Source organism: Acomys minous (genome assembly GCF_964271855.1).
Source record: "Acomys minous genome assembly, chromosome: 19".
NCBI classification, from domain to species: domain Eukaryota; kingdom Metazoa; phylum Chordata; class Mammalia; order Rodentia; family Muridae; genus Acomys; species Acomys minous.
This window is the reverse complement of record NC_140499.1, coordinates 8,829,663-8,853,733: the sequence shown is the minus strand read 5'-3', so window position 1 is coordinate 8,853,733 and position 24,071 is coordinate 8,829,663. Positions and strand designations below refer to the sequence as shown.

General features: G+C 42.6%; 1 protein-coding gene and 1 long non-coding RNA gene across 3 annotated transcripts in view; one reads left to right on the top strand and one right to left on the bottom strand.

Moving 5' to 3' along the window:
- Nucleotides 1-3,563: 3,563 nt before the first annotated feature.
- EIF5A2 (eukaryotic translation initiation factor 5A2) lies at nt 3,564-20,700 on the bottom strand. Of its 2 annotated transcripts, XM_084769836.1 has the most exons (5): nt 20,546-20,698; nt 19,778-19,978; nt 19,148-19,252; nt 8,644-8,775; nt 3,564-7,987 (listed from the first exon to the last, which is right to left on the bottom strand). In XM_084769836.1, exons 2-5 carry the CDS (start codon nt 19,940-19,942, stop codon nt 7,928-7,930), a joined length of 462 nt encoding a protein of 153 aa, XP_084625962.1. In that variant the 5' UTR covers nt 19,943-19,978; nt 20,546-20,698; the 3' UTR covers nt 3,564-7,927. The 2 variants fall into 2 exon arrangements, with proteins under 2 accessions (XP_084625962.1, XP_084625961.1); XM_084769835.1 differs by lacking the exons at nt 3,564-7,987; nt 8,644-8,775 and adding an exon at nt 10,528-10,960 and having other exon boundaries at nt 20,546-20,700.
- A 147-nt stretch (nt 20,701-20,847) lies between these two features.
- LOC311590594 overlaps nt 20,848-24,071 on the top strand; it is a 39,975-nt gene continuing 36,751 nt past the window's right edge. The window contains exon 1 of the long non-coding RNA XR_014776924.1: nt 20,848-20,895. This is a non-coding gene — a long non-coding RNA (uncharacterized lncRNA). The remainder of the gene's footprint in view (nt 20,896-24,071) is intronic.

Below are 24,071 nucleotides of genomic sequence, written 5' to 3'. Positions count from 1 at the left end.
CGGACTGAAGAATACATTAAGGAAGTTGGCTCCCCAGTTGTAGAGATGAACGCATCTCAAGTGACAGCTTCGTCCGCTCACCACCCTCTCTCTGGACAAACCAGTTAAAGTTTGCGTGGAAGCACAAAGATACCAGAGTAGAAAAGATATATTTGAAGAAAAATATACAAGAACTATTCTATGAAATGAAGAGATTTTCACACTTTAATTGCAACAGTAGAATAGTGTTTCATGTTTAGACATATAAAATGGAGAGTTCCCCCACACTCGTGTATGTTTGCCACTTATGGTAAAACAGCAGTTCTCAACAGTGGGGAAAAGAATCCTTAAACCCCCATTACTATTTGTGCTAAAAAGATGTAAACAAGTGTGTATCTGCAAATACGTCTTATTGGTCAATAGAAAACATTAAGTCCGCACTACATTTTTTTTTGTACTAGAAGGATTAAATGCTTATAAATATGTATAATCAACCTAATAAACACTCAAATGTGTGTTGATATGTATTTTGCACTATGAAAAACTGCAACGAGTGTAGGCAGGAGAGCTCCCAATGGGCTTTCATTATGACCCATGTGTGTTCCTACATCTGCAGCTCTACCTGTTCTGGGCTTGCGTATCAAGCAGAAGGTTCATGGTCTTCTGCAGGGCTTTTCTTTTGAAAGGTCTCTGCCCCATTAACAATATCACGCACCACACAGCATGTGAAGCAGATGCTCTCTGTGTCTCTGTAATTTATTTATTCCTAATGCCTCATTGATTTACTGGAAGCTGATTCGTAAACCGCCACATTTACTTGCTTCATGTTTCTGTCCTGTGATCTATGAATTTGCAAATACATGCCAAGGCACAGAGGGGACAACTTGTGGGTTGACTCCTTCGTGTGGCTCTTGGGGTCCAACTCAGGTTGGTGGCTAATAGCTTTTACACCAGCTGAGTTGTCACATCGTCTCCTCTTTGTTTTCTTTAACTTACTGATTTTTTTTTTTTTTTAGCTTTTGATGTGTGTGTGTGTGTGTGTGTGTGTGTGTGTGTGTCAGTTTCATCATGTAGGCATGGCTAGCCTGGAACTTGTTATATAAACCACGCTGGCCTTGAACTCACAAAGGTCCTGAACCCCACCCCACAGCCTTTAATTAGAAGTTAACTCGTCCGCTCTGCTTTGCTGGCTGGCTGTCGGGTTCAGGAATGAACTCACTTGTGTTCATGCTTCCATTTTCACTGACAGCGATGCTCTGAATTTTCCTGGGGCTACTTTACAGAGAATCTGAAATATAATCCTTTATTATCTTTAGGAACTTGCTACAGACTTTCCTCTTATTGTATGTTTCAAAATTTCTAAGCAGAAACTCCTTTTATTTTTCCAGCTTTGTTTTTAATTCCACTTGGAATTGGTATTACACTGTGTGTGAGAGACAAGACTTTTGCTATGTAGCCTAGGCTGGCCTTGTGTCCACCATCCTCTTGTCTCAGACTCAGGAGCATTTGGATTACAGTGATAGCCCTCTACTCCACATAATTTTAAAATCTCCACAGAACCTTGTATTTTCTTTGTGTTCTCAGCACTGTTTGTGTGTGTGTGTGTGGGAAGTTCCTATGCTTTTGAAGGAAAGCTATTTCTCTAATTCAGGATGCGAGCAATATGTATGCCTACACATAAATGAAAATGGTGGCACCACCAGTTAGATGAAAGCACACACAACTGAAAACGGGAAGACAGATATACTATGACCATACTTATACATAGGCCCATCACCCCACTGAAATTGTGTTGGGATCTGATGGTACCCAAGGCTGCCAGGCCTGTTGAGCTCTCCTGAACTCAGGACAAATCACTTGAGTGTGGGGAATCATCTCAGGGTGTGGTCAGAATGTTATTTTGATTATACTTATGCAGGTCTCCCAAGAGATGACTAAGACCTTGCTAGTTGGCCTTCTGAGACAATACATACCCAGTGGTTGCCGTTACAAACATCTGTTGAATGTGTTGTGGGAATAGATGGTTGAATCTCCCAGGGAGGCCGCATAACCTTAGCATGTGGTGATTCTACAAAAGGTCACCATTTGGAATCCTAATAACAAGGGAGCAGAGAGACACCAAGACTGATGGACAATCTATAGTCAACCCTTGTCACCTGCTTCCTCTCTGACATATACTTCTGGGAAATGGGATCCTGCTATCTGCAAGTGACAACAAAATGTGGGGACAAAGGACAGAGTCTAACTGGATATTTCTGTCACTGCCAAACTCTGGCTTGTAGATCTGGAAGGGTAAGGTTATTAGTATCTAATGATCACGGATATAAAGTGATAACAGACATGGTAGTCTGGCTTGGCTCATGTGCCAGAGAAAGTACATGAAGAACAGAAAGCATCGAGCTATGACAGTGAACTTGGTCACATGGTTCCCGGAGTGAGAACTGAAGGATGAAGGGTTCCTTTCAAGGACTCATGGCTCCACGCAGGCCACTGTGGAGAGAAGAGCAACCCCTGCTGGCAGGGTAGCGACACCCGAGGCCCTGGGATGGCAGGGGGGAAGGGACCACGGCCCTCTTTGGCACTTAGTGCCGTGGAATGAAGTAGAGGATGGTTAGGAAGGCGGCCATATAGTTCTGTTTTACACTGGATCCTGAGCCAAGTAACTGTCTTACATACTTAAAAAATTAATGGCCACATGTGGCGCTAGTATAAAACCAGCATTCAGAAACTGGAGGTGGGAAGACCCAAAATTCAGGGTCACTCTGGGCTACACAACGAGACCCTATATCAAAAACAAACAAATGAACAAAAAAAATTCCTGGATCAAAACCAAACCAAACCAAACCAAACCAAACCAAACCAAACCCAAACCAAACCAAACAGTTTTGTTTCATATGTATATTCATAATTAAAATTACCTGACATATATGCATACCACACACCCACCACTCTCACTCCCGTCCCATGATCCTGCTCTTCAGCTTTCCCTCCACTGTTTCTTGATGTTCCGTTTCCTCACTGAGTCTGACCAGGGCCATCACTGTGACTATGGGTTTAGAGATAAGTTGGAGACTAGTGGGCTCAGCAGTGGGTACAAAAGTAGAAACAATGGTTTTTCTCTCTTCCAGAAAACATAAATAGCTAATATAGTTCACAGCAAAGAGGTGGTCTTGTGAGCACTTCTTCCATGGTTGACAGCTCACTGGGTCAGTTCTGTGGGGGTTCAGTGCAGCTGATCACAGATGTGGGTTCATGATTGCAATAGATGCCTCTGTTTTTTGAGTCAGGATCTTGCTACATAGCCCGGGCTGGCCCTGAACTCAGAATTGTGCTCTTGCCATAACTTCCTGTATACCACCAATGCCTGGGTAGCAAAGAAATTCAGAATTTAAAAGGAAGACAATTTCATACCTAACCTGGAGCTCAAGGTTAGAAATTACTATTCTTAGCCATAAAGGTAGAATACTGAAATTAAGGACCTAGTATATGAAACAAGAAAAGAGGAAGACTTTCTTTTAGAAATTCTATACACGGTGAATACAATTTTGTGGTACAAAAGCACCTTAAGAAGATACACATATAAGAACTGTGCACTGCTGAGTTTATTTTCATTTAATATAACATGAAGTTAACAGACATATCTTAAGGTAACAAACATTATCATTGATAAGGATATTTTAAAGGATACTTAGGTATAGCCAGAGATTGAACATTCAAAGTTTACTCATTTTTAAAATGTAAAACACCAATTAACCAAAACATTTGAAAGAAAATTCAAGAAGTATCCTATATTTAAGAAAAAAAATACTAACAAAATGCCAATGGATTAGACAATGTCGTTTGATCTGTTTTCTTCTGGGAGAGGAGGGTAAAAGTACATGATAATATAGAACTAGTCATGTTTTTATTGTGGCTTAGAACTAGTAATTTTTAAGTATATGTGGCAATAACAGTGAATGCTTACTTGTACTAGATTAGCCACAATACAGAATCAGCTTAAGATGGAGCACAGATATAATCTTTAATAGGTTCTTCAGCCATTGATGATCAGTTTAATGTCTGATATTTTTAAAGTACATTTCAAACTAAAATGAACCAAATCCCACCAACATCAAGAATGGTTCTCAAGCACTTCCGATTAATGAAAGCATCTCGATTGCTACTGTAAAATGGGTTCAGACCTGTTTTATGATGTGAACAGTGGTGACGGGAAAGTCTGGCAATACGTATGTGTTGAGCAGGTGACAGCCTGTGTGTGCTGCCCTAAGACGTGCCCTCCACAGGAAGGCGCTATGCTTATCAGATGTCTACAGCTCTCTTCAGGTACTGACCTCACTTGGTAGTTATATTGGTGTTTGGGTGTTTAGTTAATGGGAACATTAAATTACATAGTGACTACAAACCCTGTTTCCACCCAACATCTGTGCTCCGTGGGCTAAGTCCCAGTGTTCCCTCGACAATCAAATAATAACGCCGTCTGTCCAATCCAGAGAACACATTTCATAGATTTAAGTTAATAGACTCAATTGTAGGATTTGTCTACCATAGACTAAAGCAAAACAAAACAAAACAAAAAACCCAAAACCTTTGTTGCCTATTACTTGTTGGAATGTTAACAGAAGAAAGGCTTGAGAACTATGAAATATACTTAAATATTATAAGCTGTGCAGGTTCCTATCAGCACAGTATACTGCTTATGGAAATATGCCTTGATAGGTTTGCTCTTATATTAGAGATCCATGGTTTCTCATAGCAAGTGTGAATTCAGTATGTAAACATTTTAAGATACCCAAAAGAGTTAAGAATTTCCTGTCTCTTCTTGAATGTGTCTGAGAGCCAATGTATCAATGTGTCTGGCTCCAAAACTCTCTTTGGGGTCCATGCCAAAAGCATGTTGTCGGATACATCAACAAGGGTAGGGTTTCAAGGTAAGACCCCTTGGATTTTTACTCTAAAGTAAAAAAATACGGCAAGATTTCCAGTCTAGCTGCTACTAATGCTCCCATTTAAAAAATACTTACCACATAGCTTAAATATGTTATACTAAGAATTTTATTTGTATGTATTATAGTATTATGACTTGGGAAACACTTGAAATATATTTGTAGGCAGCTAGCTTTAAAATATTGACACTTCAGCTCCTAGCACAAACAGCCCTGAGAACAATGCATTTGAATTCCAGCTCAACTAGAAACAATATAATTGAGAAGCCTTAAACGTACCAAAGCAAGTTTAAACGTACCAAAGCAAGTTCTGCAAAACTTATCAATTAAAACAAAGCAAAACAAAAACAAAAACCCAAACATACCAACATCTGAGGCACTACCAGCCTACTGTACTTTACAGTACTGTAGGACTTGGAAGGACTTGGAGGAAAGAGCATTATCCACACAGTCCCACTGTGCGGTAGGGAAAGCCATCTGCCCATAGTGCTGCAGCATGGTCTCCTACAGACGCAGACTGACTGTGAGAGCTCTGCTCACGACAGAAAGCACTGGGACAGGGATCGACACTGGGAAGAGAAGGAGTCAAGAGCTTGGTTGGTAACCATGTCAAGTGACTGGCAGCCCCCGAGGGGCATCGAGGATGCGAAGGCCAAGTCAGAGCCGCAGGGGTCTGACCTAGGTCAGAGGGCACACAACTGTACCAGTGTAGCAAAGTCTTCACAACAGAAATTAAACCTCTTATGCTAGAACAAAAAATTCAACCTGTTAATACTGTCCAAATGGCAACGGAATGTGAACAGACACGATACGTGGTTACATCCAGATCTGCTACACAAAGTACAACAAATACTAGGAATCAACTGTTAGCATTTCTCTGATGTGACAAAGAAGTAAGTTGTTCCATGTTTAAAAATCTATGCTCTCTGCTTCCTTTTAGTATAATAAAGCTTTGCTAAATGAAATATTTTGCTTTAAGAGAAACATCTATTGAAAATAAACAGTCCTGGATCTTTAAACTCTATAGTTACATGTTGGAGTATGTACACTTATGTAGTATTAAAATGAAATATTTAGGTGTAAGTAGCTTTTTCCATTCAAAGTATGGAGCAGAGCTGCACTGCTCTAGTTTACACACTTACAGTGCAATGAAAAACAGAGATTCATGTGGTTTGGAAGTTAGGAAGAGTAAGAACATGCCACTCCTGAGGAATGGGAAACCAAAACACCGCTGCGGCTACTAGTAGGCCAGGTAGTGTGACCAGAAAACAGCAGCGAGAAATAACTTCCTGGATTGCTATAACAGGCCAATCAGTGCCATCAAGGTTCACACCACACAGCAGAAGTCTAAAGCACCACGCAGCAGACACCCGGGGAGAATTCAGCCTAATTTCTAATTGTGCTTTGCACGGACAAAAGCTAGAAGGTCAGGTTAAAGTCAACTGGCTACAGCTTCACTGATGCCCGTGCTTCGCAAGTCTCTTCCCGGCTCGTCTCCTACAGGGTCTGGCCTCTTCTCTGAGTTGGTTTGTGGAGGACAAGACAAGACTTAAAACTGCGTACAAATTAAGCAATTAAAATCTTGGGACCTTTTTAATCTGTTTCAAGTTGCTGACCTGTTGAATTGCATTGTCCACATTTCTTCTGGATGCGAACAAAGGACTCTGAGGGTCCAGGCATGACAGAAAGCACCCGAGCTGGGGTCAGAGAGTCAAGATGTTACCAGAGGGCTTTGCTCTAAGCTGCATTCCAATGGGTGATTGTGACTGTCAGTTCCTCACAAATCCACAACTATGTCTACAATTCTGGACATGATCTATAGACAGTCCAAAAGTCTCAAGAGAAGCGGAGGCCATCACCTACAGCACAATAAAGCAATGCAGTTCACAGAACCCTTTCCTACTGATACCTCACGGCAGTACCAGAATTAAGTCACAAGAGAATAAAAAAGCATTACACACTAAAATAATTTTCAAATAAGGTAATATTTCTTTCATGGTTTTCTTCTATTCCACTTTAGAAAAGTGTACATACATTTAACAAATCAATTTAAAATCAAGAATTGCAAAGCAACTTAAGAATTCCTAATTTTCGTCTAATGTCAAAAACCAATTACTTGAACCGTTGCTGAAGGGCTGGATTGCCACCATGCCCACCTAGGCACCACTGCAGAGTCCCGCAAAGGCCACTCATCCCTCCTGTGCTGGAGCAGAGGCTGGGGACACAGCTAAAAGCAAATACAAACAGAGCTCCATCTGCTTTGTATGCGCATACAGGGTCTTAGAGAAACCCTGCAGTTTCAATGCCCGCTTCGCAGCTGCCCTGTGTCTTCTTTGCTACTTGCTGGCCTTGCTCAGACTTATTCAGCAGTCTGTGCCCTCTGTGAAGGCGCGCGCACACACACACACACACACACACACACACACACACACACACACACACACACACACACACTGGAGCTCTGTCACCAATCTGGCAAAGAAAACCATGATAGAGGTAATACATGGGACACCTGGCCACCAAGATAATGACACTTATTGATAACAAGAGTTTAGTTTCAGGATGCAAGTTTGCCACACAGAGCCTGGAGCTTTGACAATTCCACTTAATAATCTATGAATTCTAGATATTAAGTCTGAAATTAGCACAGAGCAGTTCAACTAAAATGCATGATATTTCCATTCCACTAAATGCTACATTGTTGATTTAAAACCCTGGTTTGTTAACCACATAAGTTCAGGAGTGATTTGCTCAGACAGTGACATCGACTGAAGCTGTTGTATCTGTTTGTTATGGTCACACAATGAAAACCACAGGAAAGTAACAGGAAAGATACTTACAAAATTATACATCTTGATATGTTCTCTTAAAGTTACTAATTGCCTGCAAAATGAAGCTAGCACAATTTTAAAATAATAAAAACATAAAACATGAGGTTGCTTGTGAAGGCCATAGCTTTGGAACGGCTAGATGCAGACCTAGTGGACTTGCTTGTGTGGACGGTCCTACTTGCAGGGCTTTATGGCCACAGCATACTCCTCGCTCATGGCACACATGACAGACACCTGCAAGGAGAAGGGCAGGCAAAGAGTCACTTAGGAGGCAACACCCAGAAAAGACGCACTGTGTTCACCAAATACTGTGTACTCGTGGATCTTCTAATGTTGAACTGGGAAAGGGGTAATCGGCAGTAGTTAGCCTATCTTCTGGACAGTTTCCTGGAGTGGAATTCCTTAGGTGGTTCAGGACAACTCCCAAGTACCTTCCAGTAAACTGGAAACACTGTTACCAATATTTCCTCCATGTTATGCTTTTGAGAGTTATAACACAGAATTATCTTCCCCCCTCCCTCCTTCCCACCCTGCCTTCCAATTTCCTAAACTCATAGGTAGCTCTCTAAAACAAGTATGGAGTTTCACGTCAATCCAGAAGAAAACAAATACACCAACCCCCAAACTTGATGCTTTCTTTGTCAGAGGTTTTTAAGTTATATTTCAGTTTTTGAAATTTATTTTATATGTTATATATGATTGTTGCATGTATGCGTGTGAACAGATGACAAACACTATTGAAGGTGAAGAAGCAGACTTGACAGCAGGGCGCAGAGACACAGACCGGGGTGCTTGGGAAGCAGACGTCTGCACACACAGTCTTTTGCGCTAACTTCTTCAGGGCCAAATTCTTATACAGTGTTTTGAGACCGATGTGCCATTGGTCTTACCTGCACGTCTTCACCTGCATTGTATTTCCCTTCTATTTCTTTTCCCAGCTCTCCTTCTGGCAGCTTAAGATCCTCGCGGACTTCACCAGTTTCTGTCAGCAGGGAGAGGTAGCCGTCCTGAATGCATATGAGCTAGTAGAAGAAATCGCAGGTGCGCACTGATTAGGCCATATCCACTCTGTTGTGCTATTTACACAGTTCAACTGCAACACACAGTATCTTGGATAGGAACACAGCAATGCATTAACAGATCCGTGGCATTTAAAAATGCCAAAATGGCTCATGCCTTTGGGAGGCAGAGGCTAGCCTGGTCTTCATTGTAAGCTCCAGGACAGCCAGAAATAAATAGTTTGAGACCCTGTTCCTCCAAACTCCCACAAAAAAGTAAAATGCAGGCATATAGAACAAAAGACACATATAATTCACTCCCCTGTACTAGCCTTGTCAGTCTCTGCATTGCCAAGGTATTTACATTCAAAGACACATTAAAGGCAGAGGTATTTTTTAAGGAAAATAAGGTATTTCATAAGTTTTTGAATGAATAATATGTTTTAGTAATTTTTCAAATGAGAAAATAGAGACCTATTTTCCTCTTACCACTACATGTATACTGTATGCAAATTTTTATGTTAGTGGGCATAAAAGTTATTTTTAGTTTTTTACTATTAAAATGATGCATTTTATAATTTGGTTATAAGCAAAGTTAATTGGAAATTTTTGGTCTTCAGGGCACTGCTAATAGATTTTAAAAAACATTTTCATATATATACAGTACCTATATATTATTTATAATACAATATATAATGCATTTTTGTCTTATTTACCCCGTTACCATCCATTGACCCCTCCACTGCAGCTGGTCCCAATTAGTCCTTCTTCTATTTTCATGTCTTCTTTATTTCTTGGTGACTTGGTAAGTTTCGTTAAGAGTTGCTTACAGAAGTGTTGGTGAGGGATTATTTACAGGAGCATGGGCACCTTCTCAGTGGCTACACTACATGAGAAAATATCTCTCCCTCCACTTATGGCCACTGACTGTCTATAGACCCCCAGGGAGGGGTGGTGGTGACAGACTTTTAACATTGTTACATCTTATGGTATTAATGAAACAAACCCAATCATGATCCAACTTGTAAAATAGCATACTTTTTGATACAATGCTTTTTAAAATTGACTTTTCTTTTCTTAATTTATTAATAAATTAATAAATCTTAATTTATTCAAATTACATCTTGATTATTATCCCCTTGCTTGTATCTTCCCAGTTCCTACTTTCCCTCCCTCTTTTACCCTATTCCCCTCCCTAGACCTCCGACAGAAGGGGACCTCCTCCCCACCATATGACCACAGATTATCAGGTCTCATGCAGATAACCTGCTTCCCCTTCCTCTGAGTGCCGCCAGGCCTCCTCACCAAGGGGAAGTGATCAAATGACGGGGGGGGGGGGGGGCACACCAAGAGTTCATGTCAGAGGCAGTCCCCTGCTCCCCCACACATGGAGAATGAGCTGTCCATCGGCTACATCTGAACAGGGGGTTTGGCTCTCTGCATGCAATGGCCTTGATTTGTGAACAGTTTGTGCAGGCCCCCCTGGGTCCAGATCCTTCAGCCTGGATGGTCTCCTTGTAGGGTAATTTTTTAATTGTGTGTAGCTGTATGAGCATCTGAGTCTGTATCTGTGCCGGTCACCAAGCTCGGCGGTGTTACGATCCTTTGAAGATGGATTTATAGGAAGCTGTGAGACTCCCAATATGGGTGTTGGGAACTGAACTCGTGTCCTGTAGAACTCCCCTGCTCTTAACTGCTGAGTTGTGTCACCAACCCCTTGATACAACTCTTCTATTACAGGAATGAGGAACCATCAAGTCCCCACCACCAGTGTGCTGACGATTCCAAGACTCTGCAGAAGTCTACTCTATTGGCCATTCATCCAGACTATTGGCTGCTAACACACATAAAAGGAATGAGGCGTGGGCCCTGACACTGCTAACCAGAGCACAGAAGCCAACACACAAGAGCAGGTTCCAAGTGCTCTGGTGCCTCTGAACAGGTCTGCTCTGCAAGTGAACAGATTCCACTCCATAGGGGAGTCTTTGCACACGTCGAAACCTAAGATTCTACACAGTGAACTTTTAATCACTGAAGTGTTTGAGAGGGAGCTGGGGAAATGATGAAGAACGAGGAGTCTGAGGCACACAGGCAGTGTTTCAGTACCTGAGGACAGATGCTCACATGTGGCCGAGTTGGCTGCCCTTGTAGTAGCTCCCAGGGAGGAATGTGATACTTCAGAGGGAAAGAGTCCTATTGCCACCAGGGACTGAAACACAGGAGCCAGGTAAGAATACTGGGATCCTGATAATCATTTAAAATGCCATTTTTTTTAAAGAGCCAGAATTAATTTTCAATGAATGTGAAATACATTAAGACAAAAACATGTAACTGTAATATAAGCATCTAGTGAAGCCATATATATGTATATGAACTTAAGGAAATTACTTAAAAAGTATGCATCTTTTACCTAGATTCATCCCTTGTTAACATTTAACTGTCTATGTATATCCGTGTGTGTGTGTGTGTGTGTGTGTGTGTGTGTGTGTGTGTGTGTGTACATAAAATACACTGCTATACATTCCTGGTTTTGCTGAATCATTTGAGGCTAAGTTTCATAGATCACGATTTTTCAGATATAAATTCTTCAGTGTGTTTACCCCAAGAACAAGGACACACTCTTACATAAATCTTCAAACTAGTCTATTATCCATTTTCCAGGGTGCCAGTTGTTCTGATGCGGCTCCTGGGTACCACCCTGCAGCCTGTGCTGTTGTGTGGGTTTTGTTTCCTTTAATGTGGAGGAGTTCTATCACCCATCTCTCAGGGCATTGGCACTTACTTGTTTTACAGACTGTCCGTCTGGGTCTGCCTTGTAGTTCATGGAATGTGTGCTTGGAAGAAATAGTATCTAGATGATGTCTTCTCAGAGTGTCAGTAACACCAGGAGGCAAATGTATCTGCTAATGGTGATGCTAACTTCCACCACCTGGATGCTGGGGTGGTATCTGCAACATCATTACAGTCTAAATATAGCTCTTTCTCTTTAAAAAGGAGGAAGGAAGGAAGGAGCCAATGGTGTTACTGTTAAATCTCAAGTGTATTTTGTGCAAAATTCCATCTTTTCTCAAAGCTGTTAGGATTAGAACATATGTAATACATGCAATGGGTGTGCCAGACGCCTGACCAACGCGGTACTAAACTAAAGAAATCAAGGGTGATTTCACATCCAAGTGGGAATCCGGAGTGAGCTGTTTACTAGAGAATGAGGAACTGTCCAGACCATGCATTAGGCACATTCCAAAGGGACTCATTTAGGAACTAGTGTAAGTACGCTGCCTTTGGCTGTAAGAAAATACCAGAAAATCAATGAGTATGACAAAGATAATGTGCTAAAACTCAAGTGTGCTGTTGTCTGAGTTCATAGTAACATGTCAGTTTAGTGGTCAACTGCAGTGGGTACTAGGAACAGGTCATTTCAAATCTGATAACGGAGAGGGTGAGACGGCTCAGTGGGTAAAGGAGCTGGCTGCCAAGCCTGACAATTTGATGCAATGTCTAGGATTTGCATAGTAGAAAAACCAACTCTCCCAAGTGTTCCTGACCTCAACAGTTACATCATAGTATATGTAAGTGACCCCCTGTGCATACATATATGCACACACACACACACATACACAGAAATAAATGTTTTTTAAAATATTAAAATCACTGATAATGAAAGGCAGAGGGAAGTATTTGTCCTGGCTTGCTAGTATATGTACACACACATGTAGGAGAACACACTCAGGAGGTATATGCCCTAATCCTCAAGGTAAAAACAAAACAACTGATGATGAGTTTCCATAGAAGCAATCTGTCTTTCAAAGAAACAGAGGAACACCTGATTATTACCTTGTTTCCTTTAAATTAATGGAGTGGGGCAATGATGATATATGTCTAATAATCTTAAAGAAGAAAAATAAGATTCTGTGGGCAGTGGTGAGCGCCCTTGACCCCCTCATCCCAGCACTTGGGAGGCCGAGGCAGGTGGATCTGTGAGTTCAAGGCCTACAGAGTGAGTTCCAGGACAGCCAGGGCTACACAGAGAAACTCTGTCTTCAAAACAAAACAAAGCAACCACAAAAACAAAACCAAGAAAAGTAAGATTCGTTTACCCCTGAGAGGTGCACAGAACTTCACCTGTGGACAGCCTTACTTAACAACAACAACAACAACAACAACACCACAAAAGAAAACAAAAGCTAACCGCCCGGAACTCTTGTCTCACCTTAGAAATACACAGAAGGAACCTGGAAATGGTAAAGAAATGCAGTTAGTAAAATCTAGACGCCTGAGATTCAGTCTCTCACAGTGGGAACAAGAGGGAGGGAAAGGGAGAGAGAAGAGAGAGAGAATTCAGTGTATGTGATAGAGGAGAAATGGCGGAGTAACACAGATTCAGGAGCCCTATGAAGCAATGTCATTGTGTAGGCCTTATTCAGGCCTGCGTCAGCTTACTAAACCATGAAACAAACCCAGCTACTATCACACCCACAAAGGCAACACAAAGCAATTAGGGAGGTGCAGGAATGAGGAACTAACATCTGTTTTAGGTATGGTATTGTGTCTGGCTTTGTTTACAGTTCTTAGCCTTTAGATAACAAAATACGGGCAAAAGGGTAAAGTATCTGAGATTAGCTTCAAAATAATCAAGAAGAAGAGAATATATGAAGGAACAGCAAATGCTGGACACAGGCCAGCATGGTGGCACATGCTTTTAATCCTGGCACCTGGGAGGTGGTAAAGAGGTTTGTGAGTTCCAGGCTAATGTTAGTCACCTGTTGAGATCTTGTCCCCCAAACAAACATATAACAGAAGAGTTGGGGTACAGCCCAGGCAGTATTACAGAAAAGGAAGAGGAGACTTTGAGGACCAGGTATCCAGGATGCTTGTGTGCAGCAGTGTCATCTGGACATCGAGCCTTGCATGCATGAACTCACAGCAGGTCTGCCTGTCAGCACAAGACCTGCACGAGGTCAGCCGTCAAGTCAGCACCAAGAGGGAGAGAACGCATGAGGCGCCAGCTCTAACCACTGGGGAAAGGAAAGCCAGTCTTCTTCAGCAGACAGAGTGGCCCCTGGTTGACTTCTCACACTCCTGTGGATGATGCATTTATGCCATGTGCATATGGCAGCACTTACTGGGCCTAGTGGGTTATATAAATGAGAAAGGGGGGGCTGTGAAGTTGGGAGGAATTTGGGAGGGGAGTGGGCATCATCTAACTGCACTGCATTCATGTGTGAAATTACCAAATAAATAAAATGTTTTTCAAAGGAGTGGGGTACAGATAAAGCAAGATCTGTCATATGTTGATAAGTGTAACACCCAGGTGATATGAATGTGGGATTTTGACACTTAGATAATTCTCACAATAAAAAGCGAAGTATGGGTGGTGAAAAGGCTCAGCAGGTAAAAGTGCTCGAGGCAGAAGCCTGGTGGCTTGAGTTTGACTTCTGAATCCCACACGGTGCGGGGAGCGCTGACTCCTTCCATGGCATGCATGTGCATGGGTGCACATACACACAGAAGTAAGATAAAACAGCAACATGGGGAAAAGATGCAAGATTCTAGAAAGAGAGAGCACAGAAACTATTAAACTCTGGGAGGCACAGGGGCTGAGAAAGGAAGAGGAGATAGGAAGGGTGCAGGGGGCAAGAGTGACTACAGATCCTGCCAATGATGTGTCCATAGTAAGAAGGAACATAGAAAGGGGGATTGTGGGAAGGATAGTTTTTTGTTTTCTTTTCTTTTTGCCTGTATTTTATATACAATAGGTGGAAGGGGAAGATTGTTACTAAGTGCTTCCTTAGCCCCAGTTTCCAGTCCATTTCAAAACAAGCAGCCATCACTATGCAAGTTCTTTCAACTTCTGCCTTCCCTCTCTGGCCCTCTTCAGCTACTTTTCAAAAGTTGCTGGTCCCTGGTAGAGTGCATTCTTCAACATTATGATTATATCATCTAAATAAATAAGATGAGCGTCACCTGGGCGTTAGCTGACCCAGCAAGTCATTATGTTGGGTGTGTACAGTGACACAGCATCACCAAGTGGAAGGACCACATACGAGATAACATGAGTGGGCCGGAAAAGCACCAATAATACGACAGTGGCTCAGATGCAGAAAGCACTTTCTTCTACACGGGCCACTTGTCCCCCATGAACTTATACCAATGGCTTGATGGAGAATTCTCCCTGACTAGTTGACTGTAAAAACAAGAATTTCAAAATGGCTTCTAGTGGCCATAAACAATACGAAGGAAACCTGTACTGTGTTGATTTCTACTGAATATAGACAGAGTCAAGAGTTGGGTTGGAAGTCAAGGATGCTGGAAAACCAAACTAGAGAAATTGTTAATTTGAGATCTAGAGTTATGGTATATGCACAGATCTCTGGAGATGCTAGCAGATGTTCACTGGTGGGTGCAAGCTATAAACGAGGCTCTTGATTAAATAAAAAGGTAGTTCTTGTAGTGAATGACATTCAGTCTCTTGTTACTGCTGCCTCAGTACTTGCTCAACAGGCTTAATGACATGGGCTTTCTCTCACTAAGGCTGACAAAGCCACATCTGAGAGCCTCACAGAAAGGAATAATAAAGGTCCCCTGACTTGGCAGTTTTCCCCAGTGCGAACAGCAAGTCCCTGGGAACACTGCAGAAAGAGTGAGGAGGGCTTCTTGCAGTAGACCCAGTCTACACATGGACCTGCTTTTCCTGCCCATGGTGCTTCTGATAAAACTCCACCTGGCTTTAGAGGATGCCTCATCTTTCTTACAGCACCTCATGTCCTCACTGAGAGGCAGAATAATGAGACAATGAAATGCTGCCCCGAGAATTCCATGGCTCCCTACTGGACTGACCTTGAGGACCTTGTACTGTTACAAGTTATAGTATATTAGATGCTGCTACTTTTCCTGTAAGTAGAACACACTAACTTAGCAACCTAACATGGCTCTTTTCACTGCGACCCTGAACGATCCTGTAGCATATTTGTTGCTTCTCCCTAAAATAGTGGGCTCTTCTGGTTTAGTGGTTCTCCATTTCCAGAGAAAGAATTGTTTCATGAAGAATATGAGGTATTCACAGAAAACATTAAAATGATAAGGGACTTTAAAGCACAGGGAAATCACAGCATCATTATTTTCTTTATTATATACTACTATCTTAACTTGCAACATGGAGGCTGTGCGGTGGCTCAGGGGGTAAAGGTGCTTGCCTTCAAGACCAATGTCCTGAACTACAGCCCTACAGCCCATATCCCTAGGAGTGAGAACCAACTCCTGAAAGTTGTCTTCTGATCTCCGTGTGTGTGTGTGTGTGTGTGTGTGTGTGTGTGTGTGTGTGTGTGTATGTGTGTAGTGTGTATGTGTATGTGTGTAGTGTGTATGTGTGTGTTAATTTGGATTTAAATTACATAGTTCTGGCAATCTACCAAGTATTTTATATGTCTTGTACTGCGTAGTTTTCCCTACAAGGCATGTTTTTTCAAATGACAGATACAACTGCAGGAAATCCAGAAAACATTTATTTTGTGGTAGAATGTACAGTAGTAAAGAAATTTCTATACACTATGATTCCAAAGGAGAACCTAAGCAAACTATTTCTACGTTTAATAAATTGGGAATTCCCCCCAGAGGCCCTGAAAGCATTTTCTCTTTTACACCACCACAGGACCCCAGGCAACTGTAACTTCTTCTGAGAAAACTAATGAATATTAGCAATATCAATCGGAGCCAATCCTGGAATGGGAGCCAGGAGACACTTTCTTGCATCCTGAACTCATTTTAAGAATATACAAGTTCTATCTGTAAATATTAACATATTTTTCTCCAAATCTTTAAAAAAAATTATTACAATGAATAGATGTACACAATCTACTTTGGCTAGCTGCCGTACTGGCACTGAAAATACTGAATTCAGCAGATACAAAGGAACTGCTTGCAGCCAGATGCTACCAGAGGCAGGGACTTAACCAAGGTGCAGTGGGAGAGGAGTGAAGACCACTAGAGCATGACAAACACACTAGAAAGTTCCCAGAACCAAATTTCTAAACGAGTGACCGGAAATAAATATCTGATGCCAATTTGATAAGAGGGAAGCCACAGACCCTGAGTACTTCCTGTGCCATGCATGGCCCTCAGTGTTCAGTAAGCCTCGAAACAGCCTTGTGAGAACTTTGCTATTCACATCCCATTTTACGAAGTAAAAGAGGCAAGAGATGTCAAATAACTGGCCAGCTAAGGTCACACCACAGTAAGTGGCAAAGCGGAGACCTAGATCCAATCGACAGAGTGATGCCATGCTTGGCTATCGGCGCCATGTGGACTACTAGGGGTGGGGCTAGGGGGATGCATGCTTGAGAAGGCACCATACCATCTCAACCATGGAACACTTTAAAGAAAAGTTAAGAATGAGAACGTAAAAATCACACAACAAACAGACTCTAAAAAGGACACACAATGACCTGTTCTCCCTTTGCCCTAGGCTACTAGACGGCCTGCATTGTTATTAGACCTGCCTGTGCTTAACTTCTGCACACGAGGCAAGGGGCATGCGCTTGGGCCTCACTAAACACCACATAAAACCCAAACCACATTAGTCCTTTTATGTTAAATTTTAAGGTTCAATCAGTGACTCATTAATTCGATAATAAGCATCCAACAGGTAGAAGCTTTGAATAAAAAACAACTATATAAGTACTGAGTATTCAAAGCATTCACAAGTCAAGATGAGAAAAGAAAGCCATTTTGGCTAAAGTAAATTCTATACTTAGCCTTAAGCTGACATGTCAATCTTATATGCCTCCATACTGAAAAAAGATGCACACGTTTAGGTAGGTTTACTGACTAGCACTGTGTACCACATCTAAAGCCTGTCACCTAAGAATAATGAAATGATCAAATAGGATTTTTATATAGAAAATGTGAAGCAAAGCAGAAGTACTTGTTGGTGTACACAGCTACTAATGGGCACACGTTTTCTCATCCATCGTGCATGCCACCCTGGTGTGTAGACTGAAAGGCAGGAGTTCAGAGAAAACACAAACTTTGTAAAAGACCATCTAGCTAGAAAAGTGCCACTACCAGATCTACTTGACTCAAAACATCACTTGCTTTGGTGTTTGATATAACTATCAAAATATTCTAAATCTGTACAGACTCAATCTAGAAAACACAGTGAAAATATCAAACTGCTCAGCAAATTAAAACTAGAAAAATAGGTTTACACATGGATCGCGCCGAAGGAAAATATTGAGCAAATACAGTTGGTACCAGCCTCTTCAATACTAGGTAAGTGATATAGAAAGGGACCCACTTAAGGATTAGGGTCAAGCTGATACTTAGAGAAGATGACAAGTTGTTTTACTTTGTATTTGGTATTAAAACCCAGAAGACTTTCAGGTCCTGCTTTAGCTATGATCAATCAGAACTTCCATATTCCAGAAAGTTGGTTAACATCAACACTCCAAACCACAAAATGCTGTCATTGAACACGACCTACCTCCAGGTGTCATTGCAAAAAAGCTCGAAGGTTATATATATACAATTTAATAAAAGGTCACAGTTAGTGGATATAAATAAACCAGTTACACAGCTTTTCATTTCTTCTTTGCACTCAGCGACCAGGCAACTTAGTTATAGATTTCAAGTTATGTCCCTACTTGAGAATACAAGATTGTGACTTAAACTTACTAACGTAAAAACCTTGTCAGTAGGAGTATGAATTCCAGTCTTGAAAGTCTTAGGTCTGTTCAGTGAAAAGAAATAACACCTGGGAAGGAGTTATCTAAATCTGAAATATTTACAAGAGAGAATAGCAGTTTTACTAAATATTGGATTTATTCACAGTAAGTACATCTTTGCACACTTGAAATTTTTACTTACATTTGTTTATTTACCTACTGGACGTATGTATGTGGGCACTTGTTTCCCAGCTCATGTGTGGAGGTCAGAGGTCACAGGAGTCAGACCTCTCGGGAACTGAGCTCCAGGGTCAGGCCTGACAGCAAGCTCCCAATACAGCATTTGTAAAATGCAGGGATAGAGGCTGCAGATACAGGGCAATTGGAAAGGTACTTGCCTAGAGTACGGGAGGCCTGGGGTTTGATCGCCAGCACAAAATAACCAGGCATGAAGGTACACACCTGTTAGTGCAACGTGAGGCAGGAGGATCAGAAATTGAAGGTCATCCTTGAATGAATGGTGAGTTCAAGGCCAGCCTGAGACATACGATCCCGATTTCAAAATTTAAAAATACTAACAGAAAAACAAAACACATTTTCTCCGATCTGGAAGATGAGCGGATTCTAGTAGTTGGTGAGGAAAATACCCTATAAAACCACTCTCAAGTTTTGTCTGCACACGACTGACGAGGGTGCCTGCACACTTCTGAAACACCGTTAAGGAAGTCAGTACTTACTTGATAATCATTTCTCTTAATGTTCGGGACATCCATGTTGTGAGTAGAAGGGCAAATATCCTCATATTTTTTGCCAGTGAAAATATCAATTCCAACAAGGTGTACCTAACCAGAGGAGGGACAACAGGAAGCACGTTTACTCTGTCAAGCACGGCACGCATCACACAGGCGCACAATCCCAATCCTGAAGGGAACGGATCCTTTCACCTCTTCCAAGGTCATCTTACTTCCTTTTAAAAAGTTGCAGCGCCATAGAACTGAGATTCGGTAAAACACCTGAAACCTGAACAGTTTCATGGCATCAGAACTCAATGCTCTACAGACCTCAGCACGTCAGTTACAAGAGTCCATAGATAACGAAGACCAGATCTCTTAGAACTGTAAGAACAGGTTTGTTTTCAACTATAAACTATAAAGATGTTTTGGACCACCCGGATCAAGAAAGCTTTCGTTTCCCGTTAATGCAACATTCTAAGGGCCCAATTAAAAGAGAGGACTCAGATTAATAGCTGGTCACCCAGAGACTGATGGAAGAAAAAGAAGTTATTTTAAATCTAGAAGCCTCCTGGTGTAGAATGGGGCACAACTGATCTTATTGCTGAAGCCAAATAAAGACTTGAAAGGGCTTACCTTGGCGTGACCATGCTTTCCAGTCTTGGAAGTTGACATCTCCACGATTTTGCATGGTCGTCCTTTGAGCACCACGAAGCCGTTTTTGCGCAGGGCTGAGCACTGCATAGGGTAAGTGCTAGAAGCCCCTGCGTCTCCAGTAGTGAAATCAATTTCGTCTGCCATGGTGGGCTGCGGAGATGTGTGGTTTTCCTGAGGGAACTATGCAAAAAGTTTGTTTGCTTTTTAATAACGGGCAGGCAGGCAGGGGAATGTCTCATTTTGGGGGCAGGAACAAGGCGAGCATCACTGGCTCGTTAATTTTGCATTTATAGGACACTCGCTATGAGTGGTGTGTAGTTTGCCATTCAGGCCTCTAGAAACTTTTCCAGCCCTTGGTGGTAGGTACGGAGGGAAGCCGCAGAGAAGCTGGCTGGGGAGTGAAGGCGACACTAGCGCTGAGCCAGCAGGTCCGATCGCCTCCGCCCCACCACAAGAAGTGCCCACGACCTTCCTGCGCCGGGCTGCGGGGCCGGGCGCCTCCACCCCATCCCCGCTGCCAAGGCGTCAGCCAGGCCGCAGGTCCGCTGCACCTGGCCCTCAGCGCGCCTAGCACCCGCAGCGGCGCCGCCCTGGCATCCCGGTTCGGCCCAGAGGCGAAGGGCCGAGCCCGGGCGGTCCCGCGCTCGCCCTCCCGCTAGGTGCCGAGCATCTCGGCTCCGCCCCTCGCCCGGACCCCAGCATCTGGGCCGCAGCTCCCGCCCTGCCACCCCGGCCCTAGGTCTTCACCTTCCGGCCCGCACCGCAAGCCTTTGCTGTGTCCGCCGGTCCCTGCGGCTGCGGCGGCGCTGGCGGCCGCGGCTGGTCCAGGAGACGGGGCGGGGCCGCCACGCTTCCCACACCCGGCTCCCCGCCCCGGCCCGCCCCGCCATGGCCCGCCCCGCCGCGGCCACACTTCCGGGATAGGCCCCGGCCCGCCACAGGCCCCGCCCCCAGACCACCCATTGGCTCGAGGCTTCCAGATTCCCCGCCCCGTCACGTGAAGCGCGCCCTGGCAACCCCACGTGCTGCGGATTAGTGCACTTCCGGCGTGCAGAGCTGGTCGCAGTCGACTGCTTGAAGCTTCGCTGTGCTACCGGGTGGGTTGCGCCCTCATCTTGAGCTCAGGGTCGGTTGGCCTTGGGGACAGCCTTTAGGGCCAGGTCCTGGCACTCAGGTGCAGGGATGCAGTCAGTCACTTAATAGTGTTCAGAACTGGGGAGTCAACACATTTTCCAACCGTCCCGAGTGGTGATGGAGTGGAACTTTGATTTAAGCCCCCGGTACAGCTTGCAGCCCTCCTTGGGGTTGGGATCCGTGCTTGGAACTCGAAGAAGAGTGCGAGGTGCGCTGTGTTATTTCATGACTCTGCATTGTAGGTCCTCAGAGGACTCCAGACACCTTATGGTGAGGTGCTGGTATAGCCTGGCCAGAGCAGCAGTGTTCCCAGGGTTAGGAAATCCTTCAGGATGTGAAGTGCCTAGAGACGCTACTCTGCCTTTCAATCTTTCTTTCTTTCTTTCTTTCCTTCCTTCCTCCTTCCTTTATTATAATTATTCACATTACATCCCAATTGTTATCCTCTCCCACTCATCTTCCCATTCCCACCCTCCCTCCCTCTGCCCTTCAATCTTCCTGGCATTGGTGTGCTCTAGAGTTTGGGTTTTTGAGCTGTTTGTGTTGTTAAGGATTAAAGACAAAGATTCTTAAGAGGTGTGCTTTCTTTTCATAGTTTCATCATAGTTGCTGCATTTCTTTTACCTTGAAGAGAATCTAGGTAATTAACTTACATTCCACAATCAAGTTCATGTCCTTCAGTGATTTGGTAGTGCTGCCTTGTAATTAAATCTAGACTCATATTCGTGTATACATATAAACATGTACACAGAATGTATTTTGCTTGTGTTGTTTAGAAGCGATACGCACATAGCTTCATAAAGTAAACATCACTTATTGTTAGTATGTGAAAGCCAAATTAGAGCCCCAGGCTATTGAGTTCTCTCTGCCTTTCCTTATACCACCCAACATCCATTATTATTATTATTATTATTATTATTATTATTATTATTATTATTATTATTATTATTGCTAATGTTTAAATAAGAATTACATAGTATACTACGTAATTTAATCTTGACTACTAATGTTGTTTAAACTAAGGTTAAAATTAGAATTTATATAAAATAAGATTTACTTATAGTTCTGAGTTTTGAAAAAAAAACCAACCCCATAATCAAAATAGAAAAATATTTTCCGCATTCCAAAACTTCCTGTGCCTTTTTGTCACCAGCCGCTTTCCGTCCCCACCTCACACCCAGGCAGACCGTGGCAACCATCAGCAGTTACTCTTTTAGCTGGATTTTGAATTATGGGAAAAGGCAGGGGAAAAATGAAGCAATTTGCCCTGAATCATGTAACTTGTATTATCAGTCAGAGAATTAAAGTTGAAATTACTGCTTTGTCTATCACCATATTCACACATTCACATAAAATTTGTGTATGGAATTAAATTACTATTTAATTCAACAAGTACAGGGTCTTCTCTTGAGGACTTCAGAACACAGAAGTAGCAAATTCTGAGCCCTTGATTCTAGGAGAATAGCAGGATTAGGTTCCTTTTTATTCTTAATGGGAAATTGTTCACATTTATTTTTATTAAAAAACGCCTTATCCTATGTATTGTTAACAATGGGCGTGTGGCTTACAGCACTGTAGTTCAAACATGAAGCTATTTTATGTATACTCTTGTCTTCTCTATTTGGAGCAACACAGGCGTGCGTGTGGAAACTCCAGAGAACTTTTCAGCATGATACTTGGGGGCATTTTAAGCAGGGAAAGAAACAACCATAGCCATGGTACTGGATGGACTGTCTTGAGATCACCAGTGTGTATGTGATGGTGTGATGGTTATAGCCATGGTACTGGATGGACTGTCTTGGGATCATTGGCATGTATATGATGGTGTGATGGTTATAGCCATGGTACTGGATGGACTGTCTTGGGATCATTGGCATGTATGTGATGGTGTGATGGTTATAGCCATGGTACTGGATGGACTGTCTTGGGATCATTGGCATGTATGCAAACCCACAAATGTGGAATCCAAAAATACTGAGGACTGAGTATTTTATTTATTTATTATTGCTTGTATTTATTTAATCTTTATTTTTGGCATTATAACTTCTGGAATTTCCAGGTAGATAAGAGTCAGACCCTTGTCTACTTGCTGCCTGTCAGCCCAGTAATTTTCAAAGGTAAATAGTACAAACATAGCTATAGAATGCTGACAAAAGGAGAGCCTCCTTGTGTAGCCTGGGTTTGGTCAGGAGGAATCTAAGGCAATCTGCATGCAGTTTTGAGCTTCCTACAAACAGGTTGAAAGGATTTTTTTTAAAGGCTGGAATTAACATCTCATTAATGTGTCAGTTTAACCTAATAAATATGTCCAGATATTCTTTCACATGTAACAATATGAATTTATTCCTAAGCTATGGTACATTTCCTTTTTCATAACAATATAAACAATTTCCATCATCATCCTGAATATTACTTTTTATAAAGATATATATTTAAAGGCTTTCAAACAGTTTTATCATAACAATATAAACAATTTCCATCATCATCCTGATCCTTTTTCATTAGTACTAGATCTTTACAACCTGGTGTGTATTTTCCCTTAACATCTAAATTCAGAGTAGCCACATTTCAAGTGCACCGTGAGCTGTATGGGGCTGGTGGCTTGTCTGTGGACATCACAGATGGGAAAGCACAGCTATGGCTTCTCTGGAGGTGACAGTCTAATTTGAGGGTTGGAGTTTGGGTAGAAGCTAACAGTAAGAAGCTGTTTACAGTTTGGATCTGTAGTCCTCCTCAAAAGGCTGATAGACTGAGGGCTTGGATCCCCAGCTGGCGGCATGACCTTGGGAGCCTGCTGGAAACGTCAGTAGGTGGTGCCTGGCTGCTGGAAGCAGATCACTAAGGTGTAGATGTTATCGTACCTGCCATCTTTCTGTCTTCTCTGTGTTTCCTGACACATACGCCCAGGCCCTAATGTTCTCCAGCACATGGGGCCAAACCATGAGCCAAAATAAATACTTCTGGCCTGAAGGCGTTAGGTCAGGCATTTCGGCCACAACAATAAAAAGCTAGTTCAGAAGGAGCTTGGAGAATGTGTTTAAACTAAATGCAATGGGAGTAGGAGAGCCCAGATGACACAATCTTGATTTTATCTTCACTGTAAAGGCTTAGTATGCACTGTGAAGAGGTGGGTGACCTT